This window comes from Wickerhamiella sorbophila (genome assembly GCF_002251995.1).
Source record: "Wickerhamiella sorbophila strain DS02 chromosome Unknown contig1, whole genome shotgun sequence".
NCBI classification, from domain to species: domain Eukaryota; kingdom Fungi; phylum Ascomycota; class Dipodascomycetes; order Dipodascales; family Trichomonascaceae; genus Wickerhamiella; species Wickerhamiella sorbophila.
The window spans coordinates 2,103,806-2,127,947 of NW_020193984.1; the positions used below are offsets into that span (position 1 = coordinate 2,103,806).

The 24,142-nt window shown below is 47.3% G+C and overlaps 14 protein-coding genes across 14 annotated transcripts; 7 read left to right on the plus strand and 7 right to left on the minus strand.

Annotated features, from left to right (window-relative positions):
- Positions 1 to 289: 289 nt before the first annotated feature.
- On the plus strand, positions 290 to 1,654 carry B9G98_01299 (putative guanine deaminase; the record flags this gene model as incomplete). The annotated part of the gene is made up of 1 exon (XM_024807857.1): positions 290 to 1,654. The coding sequence occupies one exon, from the start codon at positions 290 to 292 to the stop codon at positions 1,652 to 1,654; it is 1,365 nt and encodes a 454-aa protein (XP_024663625.1).
- A 64-nt stretch (positions 1,655 to 1,718) lies between these two features.
- Positions 1,719 to 2,457, plus strand: B9G98_01300 (hypothetical protein; the record flags this gene model as incomplete). The annotated part of the gene is made up of 1 exon (XM_024807858.1): positions 1,719 to 2,457. The coding sequence occupies exon 1, from the start codon at positions 1,768 to 1,770 to the stop codon at positions 2,455 to 2,457; it is 690 nt and encodes a 229-aa protein (XP_024663626.1). The 5' UTR covers positions 1,719 to 1,767.
- Positions 2,458 to 2,478: 21 nt separating this feature from the next.
- Positions 2,479 to 4,767, minus strand: B9G98_01301 (Cullin-3; the record flags this gene model as incomplete). The annotated part of the gene is made up of 1 exon (XM_024807859.1): positions 2,479 to 4,767. One exon carries the CDS (start codon positions 4,765 to 4,767, stop codon positions 2,479 to 2,481), a length of 2,289 nt encoding a protein of 762 aa, XP_024663627.1.
- A 37-nt stretch (positions 4,768 to 4,804) lies between these two features.
- On the minus strand, positions 4,805 to 6,184 carry B9G98_01302 (putative N6-adenosine-methyltransferase MT-A70-like protein; the record flags this gene model as incomplete). The annotated part of the gene is made up of 1 exon (XM_024807860.1): positions 4,805 to 6,184. One exon carries the CDS (start codon positions 6,182 to 6,184, stop codon positions 4,805 to 4,807), a length of 1,380 nt encoding a protein of 459 aa, XP_024663628.1.
- A 237-nt stretch (positions 6,185 to 6,421) lies between these two features.
- B9G98_01303 (Condensin complex subunit 2) lies at positions 6,422 to 8,425 on the plus strand (the record flags this gene model as incomplete). Its single annotated transcript, XM_024807861.1, has 1 exon — positions 6,422 to 8,425. One exon carries the CDS (start codon positions 6,422 to 6,424, stop codon positions 8,423 to 8,425), a length of 2,004 nt encoding a protein of 667 aa, XP_024663629.1.
- A 123-nt stretch (positions 8,426 to 8,548) lies between these two features.
- B9G98_01304 (Elongin-A) lies at positions 8,549 to 9,214 on the plus strand (the record flags this gene model as incomplete). The annotated part of the gene is made up of 1 exon (XM_024807862.1): positions 8,549 to 9,214. One exon carries the CDS (start codon positions 8,549 to 8,551, stop codon positions 9,212 to 9,214), a length of 666 nt encoding a protein of 221 aa, XP_024663630.1.
- A 66-nt stretch (positions 9,215 to 9,280) lies between these two features.
- Positions 9,281 to 11,383, minus strand: B9G98_01305 (Suppressor of ferric uptake 1; the record flags this gene model as incomplete). The annotated part of the gene is made up of 1 exon (XM_024807863.1): positions 9,281 to 11,383. One exon carries the CDS (start codon positions 11,381 to 11,383, stop codon positions 9,281 to 9,283), a length of 2,103 nt encoding a protein of 700 aa, XP_024663631.1.
- Positions 11,384 to 11,897: 514 nt separating this feature from the next.
- B9G98_01306 (Cycloheximide resistance protein) lies at positions 11,898 to 13,634 on the minus strand (the record flags this gene model as incomplete). The annotated part of the gene is made up of 1 exon (XM_024807864.1): positions 11,898 to 13,634. One exon carries the CDS (start codon positions 13,632 to 13,634, stop codon positions 11,898 to 11,900), a length of 1,737 nt encoding a protein of 578 aa, XP_024663632.1.
- A 1,943-nt stretch (positions 13,635 to 15,577) lies between these two features.
- On the minus strand, positions 15,578 to 16,966 carry B9G98_01307 (Argininosuccinate lyase; the record flags this gene model as incomplete). The annotated part of the gene is made up of 1 exon (XM_024807865.1): positions 15,578 to 16,966. One exon carries the CDS (start codon positions 16,964 to 16,966, stop codon positions 15,578 to 15,580), a length of 1,389 nt encoding a protein of 462 aa, XP_024663633.1.
- A 117-nt stretch (positions 16,967 to 17,083) lies between these two features.
- Positions 17,084 to 17,647, minus strand: B9G98_01308 (hypothetical protein; the record flags this gene model as incomplete). Its single annotated transcript, XM_024807866.1, has 1 exon — positions 17,084 to 17,647. One exon carries the CDS (start codon positions 17,645 to 17,647, stop codon positions 17,084 to 17,086), a length of 564 nt encoding a protein of 187 aa, XP_024663634.1.
- Positions 17,648 to 17,822: 175 nt separating this feature from the next.
- Positions 17,823 to 18,392, minus strand: B9G98_01309 (hypothetical protein; the record flags this gene model as incomplete). The annotated part of the gene is made up of 1 exon (XM_024807867.1): positions 17,823 to 18,392. The coding sequence occupies one exon, from the start codon at positions 18,390 to 18,392 to the stop codon at positions 17,823 to 17,825; it is 570 nt and encodes a 189-aa protein (XP_024663635.1).
- Positions 18,393 to 19,084: 692 nt separating this feature from the next.
- B9G98_01310 (hypothetical protein) lies at positions 19,085 to 19,585 on the plus strand (the record flags this gene model as incomplete). The annotated part of the gene is made up of 1 exon (XM_024807868.1): positions 19,085 to 19,585. One exon carries the CDS (start codon positions 19,085 to 19,087, stop codon positions 19,583 to 19,585), a length of 501 nt encoding a protein of 166 aa, XP_024663636.1.
- Positions 19,586 to 20,227: 642 nt separating this feature from the next.
- B9G98_01311 (Covalently-linked cell wall protein 14) lies at positions 20,228 to 20,884 on the plus strand (the record flags this gene model as incomplete). The annotated part of the gene is made up of 1 exon (XM_024807869.1): positions 20,228 to 20,884. The coding sequence occupies one exon, from the start codon at positions 20,228 to 20,230 to the stop codon at positions 20,882 to 20,884; it is 657 nt and encodes a 218-aa protein (XP_024663637.1).
- Positions 20,885 to 21,085: 201 nt separating this feature from the next.
- B9G98_01312 (Sister chromatid cohesion protein pds5) lies at positions 21,086 to 24,052 on the plus strand (the record flags this gene model as incomplete). The annotated part of the gene is made up of 1 exon (XM_024807870.1): positions 21,086 to 24,052. One exon carries the CDS (start codon positions 21,086 to 21,088, stop codon positions 24,050 to 24,052), a length of 2,967 nt encoding a protein of 988 aa, XP_024663638.1.
- Positions 24,053 to 24,142: the final 90 nt, after the last annotated feature.

The window sequence follows — 24,142 nt, forward strand, 5'->3', positions numbered from 1 at the left end:
ATTTTTGATTTCGGCCTTTTAGGCTACGCAAGTTTCTGCTAGGTGGCAGATGGTTGGGTAGCTTAATCGAACTGCTAGTAGCGACCGCTTATAGATAAAATTTTTATAGTTATTTATTGAATCTGAAACGTTTTTATCACGCCGAAATAAAAAATCCGCCTTCAGTTCCCAGCCGACTATCAAGTTGGACATCTCGGCGTTCACCGGCATCAAAGCGAGTTCCCACCCTCATTTCCCACCCTCATCATCTGTAGAGTAATCATCCATTAGTCTTCCACTAGTCTTCCACATGCTTGTCCGTGTATACGTGGGAAATATTGTTCATAGCTTGAATGCTAATGAGCTCGAGATACTTTCTGATGGCATTGTTGGTGTGGATGAGAAGGGAAAGATTCTTTTCAAACAGACCGGCTCGCTAGAGGACGCTTTACTGGCTCATGGCAGCTACTATAACATTGACGACGAGAACACCATTGCTGAAGTCGAAATCGTTGAGACGGTAGGCAACCAGTTCTTTGTTCCTGGGTTTATTGACACTCATATCCATGCTTCTCAGTATCCCAATGTTGGTATCTTTGGCCACTCAACCCTTTTGGACTGGCTCGAGACCTATACCTTCCCGTTGGAAGGCTCCTACACAGATACCAACCGGGCCGCAGAGGTCTACAACAAAGTCGTAAGCCGCGGTTTAGCAAACGGTACAACCATGGCTTCTTACTATGGAACGATCCATGTTCCTGCCACCGTCTGCTTGGCCCAGATCGCCCAACAGCTGGGGCAGCGTGCCTTGGTCGGCAGAGTGTGCATGGAGCGGTTTTGCCCTGAAGCTGTTCAGGACGCCTCGATTGAAAGCGATCGGGACTTTGTTGACAAGGTGCTTGCCCTTGATGAAACTGGTCAACATGTCAAGCCTATCATTACCCCCAGGTTTGCCCCTAGTTGCACTATGGAGACTATGAAGGGTTTGGCTAAGCTGGCCAGGGAGCGTGATCTCCCGATCCAAACGCACATTTCGGAGAATTCCCGTGAAATTGCTTGGGTCAAGGATCTTTTCCCCGAATGCGAGAATTATACCGATGTATACGATAAGGCCAACCTACTCAAGCATGATACTGTCCTTGCCCACGCCGTGCATCTAGCTGACAGTGAAGTGGAGGTGATCAAGAAACGGGACAGCGGCATTTCCCACTGCCCTGTTTCTAATGCGTCAATTGCAAGCGGAATTGCCCCCATCAAGTCTTATTTAGACAAGAACGTCAAAGTGTCTCTTGGCAGCGACGTATCCGGCGGTTTTACCACCAGCATTCTGGCGAATGCCAGGGAGGCGTTGTTGATGTCCCGACTTTTGTCTGAGAGAACGGGAAATTCAAACGATGTTCTTTCTGTCGGCAACGTGCTTTTCATTGCTACTCTCGGCGGCGCCGAAGTTTGCAACGCCTCCAATTTTGTCGGTAATTTCGCCGTCGGCAAACAGTGGGATGCGCAGCTTATCAATTTGGACGTTGAGGGGTCGCCGGTTGACGTCTTCAGCTGGCAGCTGCCCAAAGACCCTGTCGAACGAATTGAGCACCTGGTGCACAAATGGATGTATGTCGGTGATGATCGCAATACTGCTAAGGTCTGGGTCGACGGCAAATTGGTAGTTGACAAGTAGATCGCTGCATGCGGTCCATGCTGCATATCGCAAGTATGTAATAAACCCACTTTTGCCATAACCTCTATAGTTAGTCCCAATTGGTGAAACAGGAGCCTCCACATATCTCACTAATGATACCAAGCAGCACCGCCGACAGGCTGCTACGAAACCCCCATGTGTTGCCTCACATGCCCTCTGATCTTGCTGGGATGGTCGCGTACAACCGCCATCAGGCCCTTCTAGGGACAATGGCAGAGGCCGCGTATCAGCAGCGCAGAGAGAGACGAGAATCGATACAAATGGATGTGAGAAGACGAATTTCTCAGTCCAACAGGGACGCTGCTGTTGCCAGTGACAGCGACAGCGACACCGATATTATTGCTGATCTGCCCACTGAAACGACGCCCAATCGTCGCAAACCAAGGCGCAGATCAATGTTCGAGGCTGCTCAGCAATTCAAGAGCCCGGAAAAACATTCCATGAACGATTCATTTTCTTCTAGACCCACGCGGTCTCATAGTTTCTCCTCTTCGGCCCAGACATCACCGTCCGTGATGTTTTGGAGCTGCGAGGGTATCGTGTCGGGCATTGATAGAGTGAGAGCACGCTGTAACTTGTTAAAACGCCCCCACCCGGGTCTCTGGACTAGAAGAGCTAGCACTGGTAGTCCGACTCATCCATTCTGGCATACCAGGCTACGGCAAACGTACATAACCGCAGACAATGATGCAGCATGGCGACAGGAGCGCACAGAATTGATGCGAGCGCATCGTAGAGATCGCCAATTTGAAACCTTGATGGCAAGACGTAGGTCACAGTAAATTATATATATATTTATTGCGTTATGATATGTATATGTATACAGAGGGATCCGCCTCTGAACGTCGAAGGTATTCAGTGTCTATTAGTTCACCAATCTCACGTTTTATGGATCCCGGTGATGCGCGAAATTGTTTGGAAAGTATAAGAGAGACCTGCTCAACTAGCAATGCATGGCTCATTTCTTTTCTTGCCTTCATCACGCGCACAATTGCCGCTTGAACGGCCATGCTACGGTCGCCCTGGACTTCAGCAGAGACCTCTTTACGCTGCCGGTCGGACTCTGCTTTCGATGTGCCACTAACGTTCATAATACGTATACGTGGTGTTTGTGAGGTGAATTCTGTGTTGAAAAAGAGGGTATCGGAAGGAAGAATCTTTCGGTCGTTGGGGGTCTTTCGCAACAACTGAGATTTGGGGGCAAATACGAGTGGCGGTATAATGCGCTCTAGCTCTGCAAACTCGATATGAGTTCTCTCACTAACTTCCTGGATGGTCAAGCGCTCGCCGCCTTGGAATAACATAAGGACAGCTAGCGGACCAACATTTACCGTCAAAGAGTAAATGCCAGCGGGCACTCTAAGGGTTAGTTCAGCAGTACAAAAGCTCATGTTCCAACGCAGTTTACGGCCACTAGTTTGAGACAAGTAATAATCTTCAAAAGCATGCTTGGCCTCGTCGAGAGTTGGGGGTAAAGAGACGACCTTTTCTTTTGTGACTGACGACGGCCAAAAGTTATTGCGCACAACATTGACCTGTGTAGGAACACCGCTAAACGCTTTTCTGAACTTCTGATTGAACTCTTTGGAGATCTGCATATCCTTGAACATGTTTTCAATGTTAGCAGTGCTTGAAGGGCCACTAATTCTTCGCATCCGGTCAACAAATACCGATTCAAGCTCATCACTTTGGATACGATTATTCAGTAGTCGACGAGCAAGTAACAGTCGGTAGTCCTTGTTGAACCTGTCCTTATCCATGAGTGCTTCGTATAACACAGCAGTATTAGAAAGAGCAGACTCCATATCTGGCTCTGATCGAGTTTTTGGAGACTTTTTCAAAATATCGTCAAGATATTGAGCCAGGAATTCTGAGCTGGTAATATTTTGCTTTGATTGGACTGCAGTCGTATCGAATTTGTTGAACTCATCCGCCCAGCCAGAGATCACAGTAGTAGTGGCGTTCACCCTGCCCTCGAAAACCTGATAAATCTCCTCGCCGACATTATGAATGGAATTGTATAAAACGAGAGTTTTATCTACCCACTCTTTGACGATGGGAATCGCACCTTTTCCGGTGTAAGAGGACAAGGCTGACTGGTTGATCGCTGATTGAGTTGATTGGGCCCATTCTTTGATTCTATCCACAATGATACTAGTCGCGTTGTTTGTAGTCTTTTCCAGATTTGCAGCAAGCTTGATAAGTTCCATTTCCGACGCTTCCATCCACGTGGCAACAATAGGGGACGTAACAATTCGAGGTACGGCATCTGCAACAATTCGCGTTTCAAGAACTGATTGAATACTTTCACGCGTAGATCGGGGTAAATAACGTTCTCCTCGGGACTTTTCGCGACATAGCCACCCGTCAATCTCTTCCAAAATTTGTTCCGGAGGTGTCGATGTCTCTATCAACTTGTCCACCTCCGGTGCATAGAAGCCCACAGTGCTTTGGATAATCATTGGCTCTAATTGCTCAACGTACATGCAATCACTGAGACCTGATTCTTCGAATGGTATACTCAAAAGCATCTCAATCACCTTTTTTAGCGCGCCCGAGTCGGGGAGTCCGCCCCGGCGCTCAGCGTTGATAGCTGCGATTGCCTGGTCAAAAAGAACATTTTCAAGTTTTTTGTCAACCTGGTTTGGGATTTCAAGTCTGAGTATTTTGTCGCGGAAAATCACTTCTCCAAGCTGTTCTACTGATGCCACTTCCGCCTCTTTACAGTAGCTCTGATTGAGGTACCGAAGAATGTCACCGACTAGTTTCATACTGAAGACAAAGTCGGTCCATAAGCGAGCAATATAACTTATTAAATCGCCTGATGTATTTTCCAAGGCACCATCGGCTTTAGAAGTCACCAAATACTCGCGAAGATCGTCACCATACCGGCGATAAAGCGCTCTGCCGTGCTGCTGGTTGACCAAGCGATAGACAGCATTATTTAGCGTCTCAAAAGAAAGAAGATAGGGATTCCGGTCATAAATATGTCTTAGAGCAGGCTGCAAATGATCTGTCCATGTTTCACCAAGATCCAAGGTGGCGGCTTTCTTGGGAACCCGGATCTTGATCCGCGGGCGGGTAGGTCGCATAATCACCGAAGACCCATGCGGGACACAATTATATAGATTAAGTATTGGCGAATTCTGAAAGACTAGGATCGAAAACGTTTGTTCCGGGCAGCTCTTTACCGACAGTGAGCCAACCTGGACGTAGATTGTTTTTACGGCCAAACAATTCGATTTTCTTGGAGTTAGGCCCAACCATCCGGTCGATAATTCCGTAGAGTTCTTGGGGTTTTTGGGATTTCCCGCGCGTTGTTGAAACGATGGTATCAGTGTCTACTTGGCGATTGATCCATGAGGGGTCGCCCTTTAGTCCTACAAGGCAATGCTCCTTGCTGTGGTTCAGCCAGTGCCCCGTTCGACCGGTACAGATAGTTCGACCAAGTTGATTTGTTTTGCACCAAATAATTTCTTCAATATGTTTATATCCCCATTGGTATAGGCATTTCCTCCCCAGATCCAACACACGGCCTGTGACCCATAAAAATATGATACCTTCGTCCTGCAACCTCCCCACATCTAAGCTCAACACTTCGTTATCATTGATAGAAACTTCAGAGCTGGTGCTGTTGCTATTCATGTGAATATCCCAAGGTGGATCCACGATAATAACTGCGTATTGATTGCCCAGCTTCGAGAAATCAAGCTTGCGAATGTCGCACTGAATATGCTGGGGTTTGGTTTGAGCTGGTGTCCGCATTCCGAAATCCGGGGTACGGTACAAGGTCGGTTTGGAGGGCGGCAAGACCTTGTAATGAACGTATTTACAGCTTTTCCCCTTGTAGCATGTATCGAGATAGGAGCAATCGCCCAAATTGATATCTGTTGACGGGGTGATTATTCGTTCAAAGTGTACTTTGGTTGCACAGTCACTGCTCATTCGGCTGCAGTATGGCTTATTGCAAATTAAAGTGAACTCACCATTTGGAGTCGCTTCAAGTGCTTTCATTATAGTCTGACGGTTCATGGCAGTAGGTTCCAAAATCAAGGACGCGAGCTCTTTAGAAAGACCCTCCAAGCTAGGGTGCTTCTCCGGATCGAGCTCTCGCATCAAAGACCCTACCGGACTCAGACCATCAGAATTATTCTCTGCTCCTTGCTCATTTGCTAATATCTCGTTGCTTCCAATGCTTGGCTTTAATGCGAGCGACATGTCAAGCCCAGTGACGGGCACTGAAGAATTGACCCATTTCCTCAAAGCCACCGGATCATAAAAACTCAAAAAAAACATCTTCCCTTCTTTTTCAATTGCAACGGAAAGAGGTATCACTCTCGAAAGATATTCGATCCCTTCAATGGCGTGCTGGGTATACTGGACCACACCTGCGTTAGTGAGATAGACCGCAGCCTTGAATAGTGTCATGGGTAATTGGTGAAGTAGTTCATTGGGGTGCTCTGCTAGATACAATGCACAGTCATATGCAATTTCTCGCAGCTGAGACATTTGAATACCTACTACCCGTGTGGGTTTATATATTCGAAGCCGGGTCCACCGACCCACCAACTTGGTGGTTGGATTTCAAACACTGCAAAAGCTGCTGGCATAAAATAGCTATAAAAAATAAAACCTACCGTCAACACCATTTGTCTATTGAATGTATGTACAACGTTATCTTTTAGTTACTTTCGCATCACTGACACCAAATTCACCATCAAGAATAAGTCAGCAAATAATCAAAACATGGCGCGTTCAGCGGTGGTAGAACCGCCACAAACGCCCCAGCCCACGCGTCGAACGTCGGATTCAGGGGATACGAGTATGACCGGTCGGACTGGGCGCCGTTCTAATACTGGCAACAGACGGGTATCTCTGGCGACTGTCGCATCTTCTGCCATCAACCGTGCAGAGACGCCAAAACAAAGTGCAGAGACTCCCGTCCGGGCTTCTTCGAATTCTGGTACAGGTAGAGAATCAATTGGGAATCATCCCCCTTCACAAAACGACATTGAGCAGTGGATGAAGCTTTTGCGAACGAATCGAATCAATGCCGAGAACTCTTGGAATTTCCCAATCATCGACTATTTCCACGATATTGTGAAAGACGGCGATGGGATCAATTTCCAAACAGCCTCTTATACCCTAGATGGCTGTGTTAAAGTGTATTCTACACGTGTTGATTCCCTTGTTGCTAAAACATCACGTTTGCTTTCAGGCTTGGTTGGATCAGACCTTGACGGAGTGAATCCCGGGTCAGAGGATGCCGAAGATACCAACGATGATGGGACCAAGCCAAAGGCAACCAAGAAAAGAGTGCGCAAAGCAATAACATGTGTTTCTCCAGATTCTTTGTGTCTGGACCTCAAACCACTGCTGCAAGTCGCTGGTTCACAACGTGCACCTCAAGATTTCGACGAAGGCGGTACTTCTGGTACACGATTATGGAAAGAATCAACAGATACATGTGGATGGGTTGGTGGCAACAGTTCCAAAATTGTCAAACAAGTTGGCCCAATAAGAAAAGTGTCCCCTGTGGATGTAGCGTACTATCGAACGGCTTTCCTGAGTGATATTGATCAGCGATCTGTACATGTCAGTGCAAAAACAATAGACCAAATGGTTTCAGATCCTTCTGGTACAGCTGATTTGATCCAAGGCGTTCAAGGTTGGTCACTTGAGGACCAACAAGACCCTGCCTTAGATGCAGCTTCTAACCTTGGCGACAACGACCTTGACTACGATCAATTTGATGATGATATATCTGCAGTGGCCACGGATTTTGGTGACTTTGAAGATGAGGACATTGCTGCTGCTGCTACTGCTGCCGCTGCCGCCAGTGGTAGCGGTGGTGGTGCGGTTAATTGGGACTTGATGGCATACTTTGATGAGAGGAGCTCAACTGGCTGGGCTGGTCCTAGCCATTGGCGTGTACAACATTATCATAAATTCAAAGGTACTCTCCCTGGTGCCCCGGCTTCCGCCAACAGCACTCTCGTACTGAAAAAGACGTCAGCATCCAAGAAAAAGCAGATTCTTATCATTGACTTTTCGGCTGCCCCTCTTGACGAAGACGAGCTGATGGCCAAAGGAAAAACAACATTAGATTTACCAAAGAAACAGCAATCAATATCCAAGTTTCTTTTGCCCGAAGATCATCACATCACATCCAAAGAGATGCTCCGGCTATTTCTACGCCCGGATGATGGGCCTGCCCAAGCTTTCTCACGAGCTGCACCCGGTAATCTGCACAATGTCCAATCAGATATCGTTGAAGATGCCGATATGGAAATGAATGATGAATTCTGGGGCCAGGTCAGCACGCAAGAGCCGCTGAGGTATGACGCTGGCTTTTATGAGAATACCGAGTTGCCGGAGGATATGGCTGAGAACATGCCTATTCCAAACAGCGGGGTCTTTGATGAGGTCAATGCATTGAGTCAATCAAGAAGGTCAGACCAAATCACCTACGCCAGGGTTGCTCGTAACGTTGACGTCCAGCAGCTGAAGAAAAACATGTGGACCACACTGAAAGACACCACAGAGACCTGCCCTGAAGAGCACCTCACGCTGTCCTCAATTATGACCCATACGGCTGAGAAATACTCCCCAGAAAAACAAAAGGAACTCTCGACACCGTTTTATTTCATCTGTTTGCTGCATTTAGCTAACGAGCAGGGACTGACTTTGAACAACACACCGGATTTGGGCGATCTCGAAATTAATCCAGGCCCGGAACACACTTCGTAATTATATCCGTACGCCTTCTAGCTTCTTGTTTTAATTTTATCTTGCCCCGTGCTGCTTCTTGTTCGCTTTGCAGTGCCTGCATGTTGGAATTTTTTCGTGGTAGGGGAACTTTACCTTATACTAATGAGCGAGCCTCCAACGCTCAAGTACCTTGCGCTTCAGCAATGTTTGAAGCTAGCGCCTTACATTGAGGATGTTGGGAATGCGAGATATGATATAGTCAAGCCTTTGCTGGCTCGTATGAGTGCCCGGCAACTGAGCCAGCTCGAAAAGGCCAGCCCGCACCTCATGGCCCACTCGGATGAATTGTGGCGAGATCTTATCGCGAAGGACTATCCAGACCGGGTGTGCCCAACAAATAACCACCGTTCTGGATACTATAGAATACAAAAAGAAAAAGAGTCACACTTGGGAGCGGCTCGCGAGCGGCTTAAACGGAGTCAACGTCAGTATGAAGCCCAGCGCGAGGCTTGTGCCATTGTGCCCATTACCGAGCCGCCAAGGAGAGAAATCAATACACAGCCAGCTATCGTTGGTCAATACAACTCCCCGATAATGCAGCAACTTGCTCGTAAAACACACAGTCGCATTCTGAGCCGACCGAGACCAGTTAGCCGGCAACCAATTATTGCCCCGAGGGCTTTGCCGCGTCTGGCGCCGTTTGCACCGCCACCCAAGAAGGCAAAAGTCTCAAAGGAGCCTGTGGCCACGAGTTTATCACCACCCTCCACGCCAGCAGAGCGACAAAGGCGAAAACAGAGTCCTTCAATATTTATCAAACGAAGATAGACCTGCAGGCAGCGATATCCGACGGAAATCAAAATAACTTATAGAATGTATGCTACATATAGCCAGCTATTCTAGCTCGGCTAATTTTTTATCACAATCGCTTAGATGACGTTGTGCGACCTCAAGTTTTCGAGTGTGCTCATCAACTTTATCCTGGAGATGTCTGCGAGCAGCCAAGAGATATTCTTTTACTGAATCCCCACTGAGATATTTCAGAACAAGCAGTGGTGAGCTCTCGTCTTCAACCAGGTAGCTCTTGGATGCTGTGGTCCCACCTTGCTCTGCCGAGCGTTTTAGTGCAACGTGACCACCCTTTCCAGCAAACCCAGTAAGTGTGTGAGATGTGCTGGTAGTGGATGCAACAGGCAGTTGCGACGGACTGGGCTGAGATTGTGGTGAAGGTAGCACCGCTGGCGAAGCCCTGGAATGTGCAATTTGAGGGCTTTCGTTTTGCTTAGACTCTTGGCGATAGACGACTGAAGAAGGCGTATTGTCCATAGTACCAGACTGACTGGGCTGTTCCCCTTCTTCAGGTGACGGGTCCGGTTTGAAGGAATTAGTGAAATCGATAGGCGGTGGCACCCGTTGCGCAGCCATTTGCTGGCTCATCATATTATAATGCTCCTGCATTACCATTGGCGTAGGATAGTAGACACCATACATGGGATACGCTGGAGGAAACACACCGCCGGGAGGTGGAAGAGCATTGGGGCCTCCCGGATTTGGGATTCTCATCATATCCGGTCTCGGAGGCATCATCATTGGCTCCGGGAACCTTTGCTGTTGCATCGCTGGAAGGTGTTGCTGTCCCTGGTGCTGTTGGATCATAGGTATATGTTGCTGATTAGCTGTCTGATGAACATCTTGAGTATTCACTGGTGCCGCTAGAGGGCCAGACGGAGCTACTTGCGCAACCTTAGAGGCTTGTGGGGTATCAGAATCTTCTTGTTTACCTTCATCACTTGGACCGCAGCAATCTCCACCACTTACATGCTCATGGACCCAGGAGGCCTCTTCAGAGTTAGCTGCTCTCTTGCGTCGTTTGATCATTCCCCGACCTAGAGCAACAGGTCGATGCTGATGGTGCATTTTGAGATAAAGACCACAAGCATTGCATATTATATGGCCCTCATTGTCACGACGCCACAGAGGAGTGGTAACTGTACCACAGTTTTGACATGAAACGAGCATCTGATTGCTTGTGTTACCCGTAGAGCTGCCCTTGGGAGGAGGTGACGGGGTTTTCACTTTCGATTTCCCGTGTGCTTCTGTAGTTTGTGCCCGCCCAACACGGTTATTATAGGCTGGGCATTTGTCGCAGGCGCTAGTACCACCAGTCCCGTTGCAACGGCCGTCTCCTGGGCAAGACCCAGGGGCTTCATCTAAACTCCCAGACCCAGCAGTCCGCAATTTCGGTTGACGTTTGAGATGAGCAGGTCGTGAGGCATTGCGAACACGCAAGTAGAGTCCACATGCATTGCAAACGACCTCGCCCCTATTTCCTCGTCGCCAAAGAGGAGTATTTGTAGTACCACAATTGTTGCAAACATTCTGAGAATACATAGAGGCTGCACGACCGGACTGACGAACAGAAACAACCCTATCAATACGAATGGGAAGCTGTTTTGATTGTTCAGACCGATCCTGGTCAACGGTATCGCCTGAAGGCGAGACAGAACTAACGTTTGCATGATCATGAGGAGTTCGTTCAGGAGACGCATGGTCCGTGTCTTTCGAATTGGTGCCACTTTGTAGCGCTTGATCCCATGGAACTGCATCCTTCGAGACAGGAGCGTGGGACGACACGCTCTGGACGCTACTATCTGCACTAGCAAGCTGCATATACGGCTGCACTGGCGATGGAGTGTCTTGTGATACTGGTTGGCCAGAGGTTTCAAACTTTGATATCGCCGATCCAGCTGAAGAAGTGGCATTTTGATGAAGAGGGGACACGGGAGGGGGTCCAGCCGGGGAACCGACACTAAAAGCAGCAGAAGCCGGAATTTTGGGTGTTGCTACTCGCGATCCCATCGATGAATCTTCGGCACCAGATACTATAGCCGACATAGGAGTTGTCTCGGTGACATTTGCGTCGACCGACATTGGTTCTTCTTGAGAAGGAGTTGGCGGGGCTAACTCCACACTTTTATCAGATTCGTCTTCTTTCATAACATCCACACTCGGAATAAACCCACTGCTTGGGTCCAAAAGCAATGTGACAGCAGAAGCGTTAATTTGCGTAGCGACTGACAAGTAAAAGGCTAAATGCTTCGTTTCGTAGTTGATGTTAAAGCCACCCTAACCGCACACATCTTCATAGTGCAAACTGGTGAAAATGCGCCTGAGATTTTCTGCAGGACTTTGAATTACCTCATCGCTGATTGGTCAAGCGTCCTCAAATGTGATGCAAGATAGTCGAGATCTCAACTTCCTCGCATATAGCGGATCAAGCCACAGCGTTTTTCGATTGGATTTATATTGCTAACGGTAGGTAAGTGCATCTAGAAAATCCTTATTTTGATGTTGAAAAGATTTCTCGAGGCAGTTAATCCGTTATACTCATACTCTCTCGACAAGTCTAAACTATGTGCGTGCGATGCAATTGAAATTATATACAATAAGAAATCCTTTTTGGGCCGAGCTGTATAAAATCGAGCCTATTAAGATGTGTTTGTGTGTATAACTAAATATCCCGATTCCCGTATTTCGCAAGAGCTCTTTCTCGGAGCCCTTCACCCTTGATGTATAGATAAATCGGTAACAACATCATCGCAATACCACAAAACGCCAAAATAGAGCTTCCCCATCCTACCGGAAACTCTTTTGAACCAGTATTGATATAAAGGAATCTACCAAATAATGGGAAGGCACCACCAATTAGGGACCTCATGAAGGTATTTGACGCCATAGCAGATGCAAAGCGAAAAGGGTAAAGTTGACCAATATACGAAACATACGTTTGGAACATCAGCCATGTAGCACCTCCGAACATAGCCGCGCCAATCATGCTTCCTATCCAGTGGGCGTGATAAGTTGAAGCCCAGCCAACGATGAAGATGCCGGCGGGCATAAAGAACGAAGCCACTAGGCAGACGCGAACAAACAGACGTTCAGGAGTGATGCTCTCATGTGCTTTGAACTTAGCCAGCATAGTTTTGCGCAGATACACCATGTAGGCTACAAATGCGACAGCAAACCCAACCATCAAACTCACATACGCCAGCCCTAGCTCTACATCCGTGAAGTGATAAATTTCGAAATAGATGATTGGGAAACACTCAAAGAAAAGATAAAAAAGAGAGTAGACCAGGGCCAGGTGTAAGGTAATGAGGTTCATTACTGGCTCATGAATACAGAGATCAACAGGCCCCCAGAGGAGCTCTTTGATAACTGTGGAGGTTGACTTTCCTCTGCTTTTAATCTCACCCATACTTATGATGGCTGGATTTTTAGTGAGATTTCTGAGAACACGTGCTTTTCTCATAAGAATCTCTTGTGCTGAGGTTTCAACCATAATAAACGAAACCATAAGAAGCACACCACCAGAAACCATGAGCAAAAAGTAGAATGACCATCTCCAGGTGTTAGAATGAGTCAAAGCAGCGCCAATAAGCGGTCCAATATACGGTCCAGTGACAAACGAAAGACTCCAAATGGAAAGGACAAATGGCAGCCGAGGGAAAAGAAACATATCAGCAATACTACCAGCACCGTTAGTCAATGGAGCGGCGGCAAAAATACCAGCCAGGAACCGCAAAACTGCAAACGAAGAAATATGGTTGATCAGGGCTGTTGCAAGTTGCAGAGCGCAAAATACCAATTGAGGGAAAAGATATGTGTAGAGACGCCCACCGCAGTGTGGGCTTTCACTCATGGGCGCAAACAAGATGGGCCCTATGCCATAGCCCCATACAAAGAGCGTAATCCCTAATCCAAATTGAGTCTCGGTGCAATTGAACTTTTTTATCATCTGTTCAGCAGACGGTGTGAAAATAGCAGTGCCCATGTATGCGGAGAGTGTGAGGCCAAAAACGCAAAATACCTGAATTGTCTTTTTCATCAAAGACCAGTTCTTGGGGTTCGAGGGATCATCCGGACCATCCCAGGTGACCAAAATTTCACCTGGGCGGAGACCGGGCGTCGTCTCCTCGTCTGAGCCAGGCGGATCACCAGCTAATCCAGCTTCAGATACTTTACTGCTTGCTCGAGACTCTCGACTATCCGTCAAGCCTTCGTATGTGGCCGTTGGAAGTGAGTATTTCTCGGGTACCACGTATTCTGGCCGCTCATAGTAGGGTTTAAGCGCCTGACGACTTGATAAATAATAGATACCTTGCCCAACGATACTACCGCCAAAACATTCCCATAGCGCATCCAAAAACAACATGGCCGAGCTGTAAGGTTGTGCGTCCTGTGGCATGTATTTATATGGTTTGACTCATGAACTGGTGCTTGTGCATAAACAGCCAGCAGGCATGTGGGTTAGGCCAGCAGTGTCAACTTTGCGTACACCTTGGTCCATTGCGATTGGGAGGTGAAAAAGTTTGGAGTACAACAGTGCTCGATAGTACTCAGGCCAACATAGTAAACGTAGTTTGACAACTGGAATTGGTTAAAACAATGCGCACTGGTGGTACACATATCCCCGTTTGTGAAAGGGCGTTCGTGCATGCAGTTGGTAAAAGATAGCTTGTGCATAAAAGTCGGTGGCGAAACGTAATTCATCATCTGAGGGTTTTATTACATATCCGCAAGAATATTTCAACAAAATAGGGCTTGAGACATCCTATAACAATAAGTAACTTCTGAATTAGCGACTGATCACAAAATGGAACGATTAGGGATTTGCTGGTGTCCCAAATCCCGAGCGTGGCCAAGGATCGCTGAGCGCACAAACTTGCAGGTCAAAAGTATTTGTATGCATTAGAGTGAGGGCATCAGAGCTTTCACAACCTGCCAATATTAAACTGAAGTAGTAAGAGAAAAAGGAAGATTCAGCACATGATTTTGTGTCTTAAAAGTCCAGAAAGATGTTCCAAACATTATACAAAACATAGATTCAACCTCGTGATCTCTAAAACGGCCTCATGTAATATGCTGCCGATCTGTCGATCCATGCACCCAGGTTGCACGCACCTTTTTTTCGAGTGGACCATTTATTTTCTGTGAATCGTTTATTATACGTATTATCTAACATTTATGTTTCAGCCCTATCAAATCTCAAAAGATCCGAATCTCTTTCATAACCGATGGCATGATTTAGAAAATATATTCTTTCTGGTCAAACAGTTTAGGGTCGGATTTTAAAAGCGACAAGATTGGATGAGGTGCATAAGAGCAAGAATCTGATAATACCGCTTGGGGGTATTGTATTTTGGCACTGCTATATTCGGTATTCATAGAGCGAATAAAATAATCAGCAAACAATTCTGTGTCTCCTAGAAGCGGGGCTATCTACCGCCAAGACAACTCAAGAGAACCGCCAACATTAGTGTATCATAAAGCTCCGTGCCCCTGAGAATTGACATGGTTGCTCCGCCACCGCTGAATCATCCAGCGATAGACCATCCTCGGTGTATCAAGTCTTTATCGAACTATTCTGCTTGAAGTATTGAGCGTTCTCGGGTTTTGAGTGCCGATATGAGGCCGGATATGCACGATGCTTGAATGCTCTGCTCTGCTGGTCGAAAATGTATCTCAGAGTCATCTACACAATCTCTAGTGCTAGTCCCTTCTGTAAGAAGCTTTCCTCATGATTTTACGGCATCGGCGACTGCATCGATCGAAGGTTCGGGGTAGCCCGGAGCTCTCCCTGATTCTGTTAGCCTATGTTCGGGTTGCTTGAGAATTGTGTGTTGGGCGATTTTCAGCGCATTGATTTGTAGAAATCTCATAGTCCACACCTCGTTATCTTAGGATCTGCATCGCTTCTGTTCGGATAAGACTGGGTGCCCTGACCAACACCGCTTTCATACATAAACCTCTATAATTCGACTGTGTTGGGAATTAGTAGACCATGAATTTTGTTGGTTGTGGCATTTGTGAAATTCCATCTATTGGTCTTGAAAATTAAGTTCACCACTAACTGGCATCCGTTGATCGTACGCGTGCAGAGAACCTGCATACCGTAAAATTACAAATTTCGCATGAGATCGATGAGTGTGCAGTGCCAGAGTGATACTGGACTGGCATACATTGTTACAGTGCTCAGTCTCGCTTAGAGTACATGTATGTTATAGTTACTCTTATTCAAAGGGGTAATCATTAGCTCGTGCGCTAAAGTGTTCACTATGTCCCACATCCATGTGCTAGCAAGAACGCTGTGCACATAGTATTCTGATGAAAAAGATTCGATTATACACGCTAATTACATTGAAGATCCAGGAAATCGAGCTGTGCAATAACAGCTGACTTGGCGGTGCCGCCAATAGCAGTACGGCGCTCAACGCTTTGCTCGAAATCGAACACGTTGAGTACATCTTCCTCAAAGCGAGAGTCGATGTTTTTGTATTGCTCAATTGTCAAGCGATCAATGCCTCCAAGGTTTTCCTTCTCGGCAAGAGCAACTGCCTCGCCCGAAATATGATGAGTCTCGCGGAAAGGAACTCCTTTACGAACAAGGTAGTCTGCAAGATCAGTAGCGAGCATGTCCATTGTCAACGCAGCTTTCATCTTATCAGAATTAATCTTGAGTGTAGAGAAAACACCAGTAGCAATGAGTAAAGAGTGCTCAACGGTAAGAAGATTGTCGAATAGCGGTTCTTTATCTTCCTGAAGATCCTTATTGTAAGTGGAGGGTGTAGCTTTGGCAGACATCATGAATCCGGCGAGGTGCCCAAAGAGACGGCCTGATTTACCGCGAAGAAGCTCCAGCGAATCCGGATTCTTCTTCTGGGGCATCAAGCTGGAGCCAGTAGAATATGCATCCGCAAGCTGCACGAACCCAAACTCGGCAGAGGAGTAGATGATCAAGTCTTCACTCAGCTTTGCCAAGTGATTTCCAACCAAGGACCCCCAGAACAAGACCTCAATTACAAAATCACGGTCTGAGACAGCAGCCAAAGAGTTACCAATGACACCCTCAAAGCCAAGCTCGTTGGCAATGTACTCACGATCAATGCCGTAAGGGTGGCCTGCCAGGGCGCCCGATCCTAGAGGCGAACGACTGACACGGGATCGGATTTCCTTAAGTCGAGTCAAATCATCGTTCAAAAAGGTGGCATGCATAGAGAGCCAGTGGGCCCAGCGAATAGGCTGAGCACGCTGCAAGTGGGTGTAGCCAGGCATGAGAACGTCGATCTCTTGGCGGGCACGGCCAGTCATAACCTTGATAAGGTTGGACAGGATCTCGCAAAGAATATCTAATTTCTCACGAACATAAAGACGCATATCTGTAACAACTTGATCGTTACGAGAACGTCCAGTGTGCACCTTACCGCCAATGTGTTTGCCAATGATCTCACCTAGACGGCGCTCATTAGCGGTGTGAATGTCTTCATCACCAGGTTTCTCAACAAAAGAGTCGGTTTCCCACTCTTTTTCGACCACTTTGAGGCCGCGATGAATTTCCGAAAGCTCCTCTGGGGTAATCAGACCAACTTTAGAAAGGGCACTGGTGTAGACACGGGTGCCTTCAAGGTCGACTTTGTACATTTTTTTGTCATATGGCAGAGATGCGTTGTAAAGCTCCATCAATGGATCAGTTCCACCAGTAAAACGGCCACCCCATAGCTTTGCTTCTTCCTTAGACATTGTAGTTTTTTGTCAACTGACTCATCGCCTTTAGGCGGGCTATGGGGTTCGGGTAACCCTGTGTGCGCTTGTGCCTCGACCACGCCTAGTTGTTTAAAATACATAGAGTGCTATGAACTAAGAGGGAATGAGAGAAACTTTGTATGGTGAATGGAAAGAGCAAACTTGAGAATAAACAACAGTTGCTTGTATACCGAAAGCCGACCTTATTTTCGAGGCCGTGTTCTCCAAGCTGGGAACCAGACTAGCATCGAGCAGGTTCTTCAGATTGACAAAAAGGGAGGAAAAAAGACTGTCCAGTTTATCAATATGACCCTTGATGACAGGTGAAATTGAAAAGACTCTGAGAATGGCATGGTCGAACTCCAATCGGGACAAACCAACATCGTTTAGCAGGACTTGAACGGCTACCGAGGCCTGTGCGACATAGTCAAGGATAGCTTTGGACTCATCAATAGAAAACACTGGAGTACTGTAACACGCGCTTATGACAAGCTCTATTTGCGATTCAGAGTCGACAAATAAATTGTGGATGCTCGACAGCTCTCTGATTTTACCGAAATCGTCGTGCCGAAAATTCTTGACTAGAGGATCAAGTTCCCGCAACAAATCACTTATACGAGCAATATCCTTGGAAAATGAAGCAAATGACGCCTGGTTCACTTGTTTTCCAGGGGGCATGTAAATTTCAAGGACCCCGTACAATTGCCTGCAATGTCACCTTCTGGTATGGTGTTCAATGCCATGCCAAACTCGGCTACAAGGCATTGAACGGGGTGATGCAACTTTTTTCGAATTTCTTGGGACACAATATTACATTGAATAATTACATAGAGAGCGACCTTCGGTGCCTAACTTAAAGCTTGAAAGGGATATAAAGGGCAACGACTTTGGCGTAGGGACCATTGAGCGTGGCCTTGAAAGCATCATCAACCTGCTGCTTCAAGGGACCGATCACACCGGCAAAAGGGGGGTAAATAGTGATCTCAACCTGGTTGATCAGCTGGTCAGTTACCTTCTGGAGGTGAGCAACATGGCCCTTGATGATGCAAGAGGCGGAGAGGAAATCAAGAATGGCCTTGTCAAACTGAGGCTTCGCGTTGTTAATATCGGTGAGGACCTTCTGCAGAGGGGAGACAATATTAGCGAGAGGAGTGGCAATTGCGAGGGTGTCCTGGGCGTCCAACTGAGCAGTATTGTTGAAGTCGTTGGTGACAGACTGGATCTCGCTGCCCAAATCGACGGCAGCGTTTTGGAGCTTGATCAAAGGAACAATGTCGTTGAAGAAGCCATGCTTGAAGTTAACAACGAGGCTGTCCAATGCGTTGACATTAGCAGTCAAGTTGCCGACATCATACATCAAAGTATTGATATCAGCAGCAAAGACGGCGGTGAAAGTAGTGAGGAGAGAAAGAAGCCACAACATTTTACTGGGGGAGTTGGATCAGAGATGTCAGATAGTCGAAAATGAGCCGCTTCTTATATCTGTGTGAGCGGTCACTGAACGCACGTACGGGTACTTCCCCTCAAGACTGACTTGCAGATGCCTGCATAGTGAGAGGTTAGTCCAAATACGGATAGGAGCATGCAAGTTTCGACAAACTTACTCAATTGAGACAATGTTGTGAACCGGGCCGGTATATTAGAAAAATATTTGTTGATTTCAAAGTTTGTCCACGGCTCGCTGGCCTATACACCGGAATCCAGAGCCCCACTGACAAGGCAGTGCGGGGGATACAAAGATGCAGCTGCATCGACGATCTGCTGCAGACTAAACAAATTTCGGCTGCAGTCAAAATAGGCAGCCAAAGGGTCTTTGGCACGTTATTGATGTTCGATGGCATCGAATTACCCGACTGTTGGAGCTAAAAAAATGGAGCTATTGAGCTATTTTAGATAGACTAATTGTCATGGTATTCTGGTCATTAAAACAATGAGCAATAGTAAAAATATCGCTCTTAAATGCCAAACTAGCCCGGTGCAGCCGTCTCTTCATTAATGCTGTAATTGATCTACCAAGCTTGCTATACCCCCGCCCCCACCGTTTTGGCCCACTCTTACTCATCCAATTTGCTTAGTCGTCATCCCACACCGGAGAGAAACGCGCCGCACCCAACTATGGCGAGTGACTCTGTACTGAACAGAAGCCTTGACAGTCTGGAGAAACGCCTAGACATATTAGAACTTTCAGTGAAGCAGCAGAATTCCAAACACACTCTCTCGCATAATGTCGATGCTTTGGTCCGTGACGTCAATGAGCTTGCGCGAAGCCACCCCGAGCTGACTTACGGGGATCAGCTGCTGCAAAAGTACGGCTTGGTGGATATTTACACTAGGAAATTCGCCGACGAAAAACTATACCAGCTTGTACAAGCTAGAATCGAGTGTCTAGGCAGCACAATAGATCAGTTATTACAATTGAAAACCATGGACATACCACCAATCGACCACATTGCCTGTAGCCCGAACCCAGACCAAATTAATTCTGCCGTGCGAGCGTTCGAGCAGGCGTCGATCCGTAGCGTCGAGCTGCTGTCACGATGGCTTTGCGCAATCCAACAGGCAAATACCGCTGCTGGCAACTTAGAAGCCACCCTAAAAACTGCGGAGAAATCGTAACTTTTTGGTGTGTCTATATTTATTTACTCCCTAAAACAGTTTACTCGCTTAATAAACCGTATATGCCAACCGCATAACCAAACGTGGAGGGGGCCGGAATATGCCAAGTAGACTTTTTTTTGACTGCTATTTGCAAAATTGTCTGAATTGACCTTGTAACTACAATCCCTGAATGTCCGTCGACGTCTAAGGACCATTTCCGACATATCCTAAAATCGCTAGCTGATCCAGTTATTTCAAGCTCTTCCGTTTATGGCTGATGGCTTACCAAGCCAACTCATGTGTAGGGTGTTAGACACCTATGGGACATTAGGTTGTTCATTACGTCATTTAGAAAGTACCAATCTAATATTAGTATCGCTGGGCCAACCGGGCTAAATACCTCATACTCGGATTTGATCAGCACGGCCTCGCGCGGAATAACCAACCTGGGCACGCTGCTTTTGTCCTGCCGAGGAGACACCCCTGAGCAATTCGAAAATTATAGCTCTTTATACTTTCAAAATCTTATTTCCTCCAGCCAACTTTAGAAGAGTCTGCGTATTGTTGTTGTACCCTAGCCCTGCAGAAAGCTTCGCACTTTTGGTTTTTAATAATCCCACTCATTCCGGTCTTTCCACACACACACATACCCACATCGAAATGAAGACTTCTACCGTTTTTGCACTCCTTGCCGGTACCGCCCTCGCTACTCCCCCCGCCTGTCTTTTGGCTTGTGTTGGTCAGGTTTCCAAGGCTAACGACGACTGCTCCAACGACATGTCTAATGTCAAGTGTATTGTTGAGCAGCTCGGCGGCAAGATCGAGAGCTGTCTCAACAGCATTTGCCCCGACGGCAAATCGGGCGCAGCCGTCCAGGCTTTCCAGGCTGTCGCTAACGAATTCCAGGCCTCTGCCCCCTCTGGCGCCGTCTCCTCTGCTGTCCCTAGCTCTTCTGCTGCCGCCTCTTCTGCGCCTGCTTCCTCCGAGACTGCTTCTTCCCAAGCTCCCCCTTCGTCGGCCGCCCCCTCGTCTGCTCAGCCAACCCCATCTTCTGCTCAGCCTGCTCCCTCTTCCGCTCAGCCTGCCCCCTCGACCAGCGCCGAGTCTTCGAGCTGCATCCCTTGGACCTCCGAGGGCGACAAGACCTCCCAGGCTGCACCCACCACCACTTCCGCTCCTGCTCAGACCAGCTCCGCATCCGTCGCTCCCGAATCCTCAGTCCCACCTGTCTCTTCTAAGCCCATTAATGCCGCCGGTGCTGCCGTCGCCAACAGCTTCGGCGTTGTCGGTGCCCTCGCAGCCGCCATGTTGCTCTAATTCCCCGTTTCTTCTAAAATTTGACGTCTCGTCAAGTGTATTATGTATGTAGGCTTAATGTTTTAAACTCCCCTTAAACAGCCCCACCCTGGCAACATCACCGTAAGCCAGACGCGTTAGAAGGCGAATGCGTCTAAATTGTGAGACATCACATTTACAAATTCCTTTCTCTTAGCATCAACTATTTTCTCTGGTTGGGCTATGGATTTCCAAGAAGCTTTCAGCAAGCTAAAAAATCTGCAGCAGCTCGAGTCCCCTGATGAAGTTCGTGATCTTCGACCACATCGGGTCCGCACTGGCATCCTTGACCCTACACAACTTGCCTATGCAGCGCTATGCCAAATAGAGCTTTTGCGTTTGTACGCACCTAACTTGCCATGGTCGGGTCGCGATCTTGACGGTGCTTTCACCACTTTCTCTGAAGCTATTGATCTACTGCACTCGGCCTCGGACCAACCAGATATCGTATCTGCCGTCACTGAGTTGCTTTCGAAAATGACTGGATTGCAAATCGCAGGCTGCATTGAGGAGCTTCCGCATCCTGAAAAGTTTGTGGTTGATACTTTCGACGCCGCCTACCGAGCCGCTCATACTCCCAACATCTCAAGTCGTGCTCGCTACCTGATCTGCCAGTTGCTGAGCCAAATAGTTGATGAGATGGAATACGAGATTCCAGATGACGCCGTATGTTTGTTTTTGGACCAATTCAATGGCGAAGCGGCGTCCTTGAGTCGAGAGATCGCGCAGAATTGTCCACGAGTTGAGGAAAGGGTCAAGAAGTATTTTCTTGCGCTTTTAGACGACACTGAAGCTAATGACAGATTTGATCAGGCAGCCGAGCTTGCTAAAGGCGTAATTGAGCATTCGTTCCCGGTGTTCGAACTTTCTCTTCCTTTGTTTGTCCAGCGGCTTGAGATGCTTCTACCAGAGGCACGGGCTATGGCAGTTAAAGTAATTGGCTGGACATTGGTTTCTCACCCTGCCATACATGATCTTGAGTTCCACCGCTGGGTCAAACGCAGTCTTGATGCTTCTGCCAACGTGAGGGTCGCCTGGGTTCGGGTTGCGGCAAACTGCCTTTCTCGCTCTTCGTTGGAGATAGATTATACTGATGTTTGGAATTCTTTTTTCGGATGTCTAAACGATTCAGACTCGAAAGTTCGTGCTGCAGCGGCTGGAGCCGTTGCGCTATTTGTAAATCTCGCTGATCCTCCAAAATCCCTAGAGCAAATGCTCGTTCCGAGATTGCGAGACAAGTCTGTGACTGTGCAATCAAAGGCACTGGATGCAGCACTAGACTTATACAACGTTTCCTCGTGTACATGGGTTCCAAAGGCTGTTTTGAACATGGTATACGTATATAATCAAAAGAGTCTTGATCTACTGTGGGGATTAACGTTGGAAATGTGTGACATCACTCATGAACCCAGCTACAAAGTTGCCCGTTCGGTGGTAACAACACTCAGTTACTTGGATTCAAAAGCTGCGAAAGCGTTCTCGGCAGTTTATCGCAATCATGTGGCCATTGCTAAAGCACTATCACATTTTCTCGAGAGCGAAGAATCTCAACATGATACACTTCTCGAATGGATATCTAATCGATTGTATGATTCACGGATAAAAGTACAGCTCTCGCAACTAACCACGGAGCAGCAGGAAGTCTTAAAACTCGCTTTGGGTCCGTCACCTTCGAATGAAGTATATGAGAACTCCCAGGAATACCTCCCGAAAGCCATCTCGCCTCTTGTCATTCGATATGGCGGTTATCTTGAACAAAATACTTCGAGTTTTATCGAGCTCCTCGATGATTCCCAACTTGGTGAAGCTTCAGCGTCGTTGTTGTCTGAAATTGCTGCAGGATTCCCCAAGACTGTTGTTGCTAATGCTGATCAACTGGTGAAGAGAGCGTTGCAGAATGATAAGGCGCTATGTATACTGTCCGCTATTGCAAATGAACTCGACGGCGAGCTGGAGGCTGACGATAAGTTTTGGCAACACATTGAGGAAAAGGTCTTCAGTCGAGATGAGAATCTCACACAACATGCAGTCAAGTTAATTGCTCTACTTGGTCCAGGAAATCTTTTATCCGAAGTGACCAACGAGATTATGGCGATGGTTCTTGAAACGCCCTCGGCATCAGCACTCGCTGCTTTGAACACGCTTTACATGGAATCACCGACTACTATCTTGTCTCATTCCGATGCTTCTCTAATCCCCCAGCAACTCATAAAGATCATTCAGTCCTCGGGGGACGATGAGGTACACATCGTCGCAATGCATGCCTTAGTAGCAAGGCTAAGAGCAATAGACTCTCGCCCCAATTCATATTCCAGCAAGGCCGAGCCTGTATTAAAGTTTTTCCGAAAAGTGTTGGATGATGGCAAAGCTGGCGATAGGATTTCAAGTGAAGCTGCAGCGCTCTGGTTTAAGCTCGCTTCTGCCTATGTTAAGCAAACCGACTTTGCAGATGTGGCAAGGTTGCAGCCAATATTCAGCGTCAGCATGGCGGCTTCCCTCATAAGAGAACTACGAGACAGTCATTTATCTTTGATTTATACACCATTGCTGTTCTTGGATGAAAAGTTGTTTCAGTTGGTAGAGGTTGGCATTCCTACCCTAGAAAAGTCAGATCATGATATTGGGATAATGTTTGCGTATCTGCTTTACTATGTTGCTGCAGAAAGAGTTCCCTTAGCTGTTACCTCGGCTTCAATCAAAAGATTTTGTTGGGCTGCGGTTACCGAAAAAACACTCGAGGCTGCTTATCATGTGGCCAGTCGAATAAAGCAATTCCGGGATGTACGCGATCCGCCAGCTGCTCCTGACCTCGAACCGACGCCGAGCTCGAAGCGCCTTTATGCGGTCAGTGAACTAGCCATAAAAATTCTTGATCGACACATGAGATTTGCAGGTTTGACATTCAGAGCTACCATATCGAAGCCCATGGCTCTTCCCCGAAAAGTTTATCAATCCTGTTCATCTGCAGCTGCTTCACAGCTGGTTGCAGAAACTGAGTTTTTGAGTGAGTTAGGGAGTCCTGAAGAGATTGCTGAGGTTTGTGATGACCTGCGGAAGCGAATTCATTCTCTTAGCCAGGCTCACGCAAAGACGAAAAAAAGGAGATCTCAGCGTCCAGCCACACCCAATAAAAACGCGACTCCCTCATAATACTGTTCATAAACTGCATACATGGTCTCCTCAGATTAGGACAGTATGATAGGAGGGCGTTAGCAGTTGTCTTATAATATTGCGCTTCAA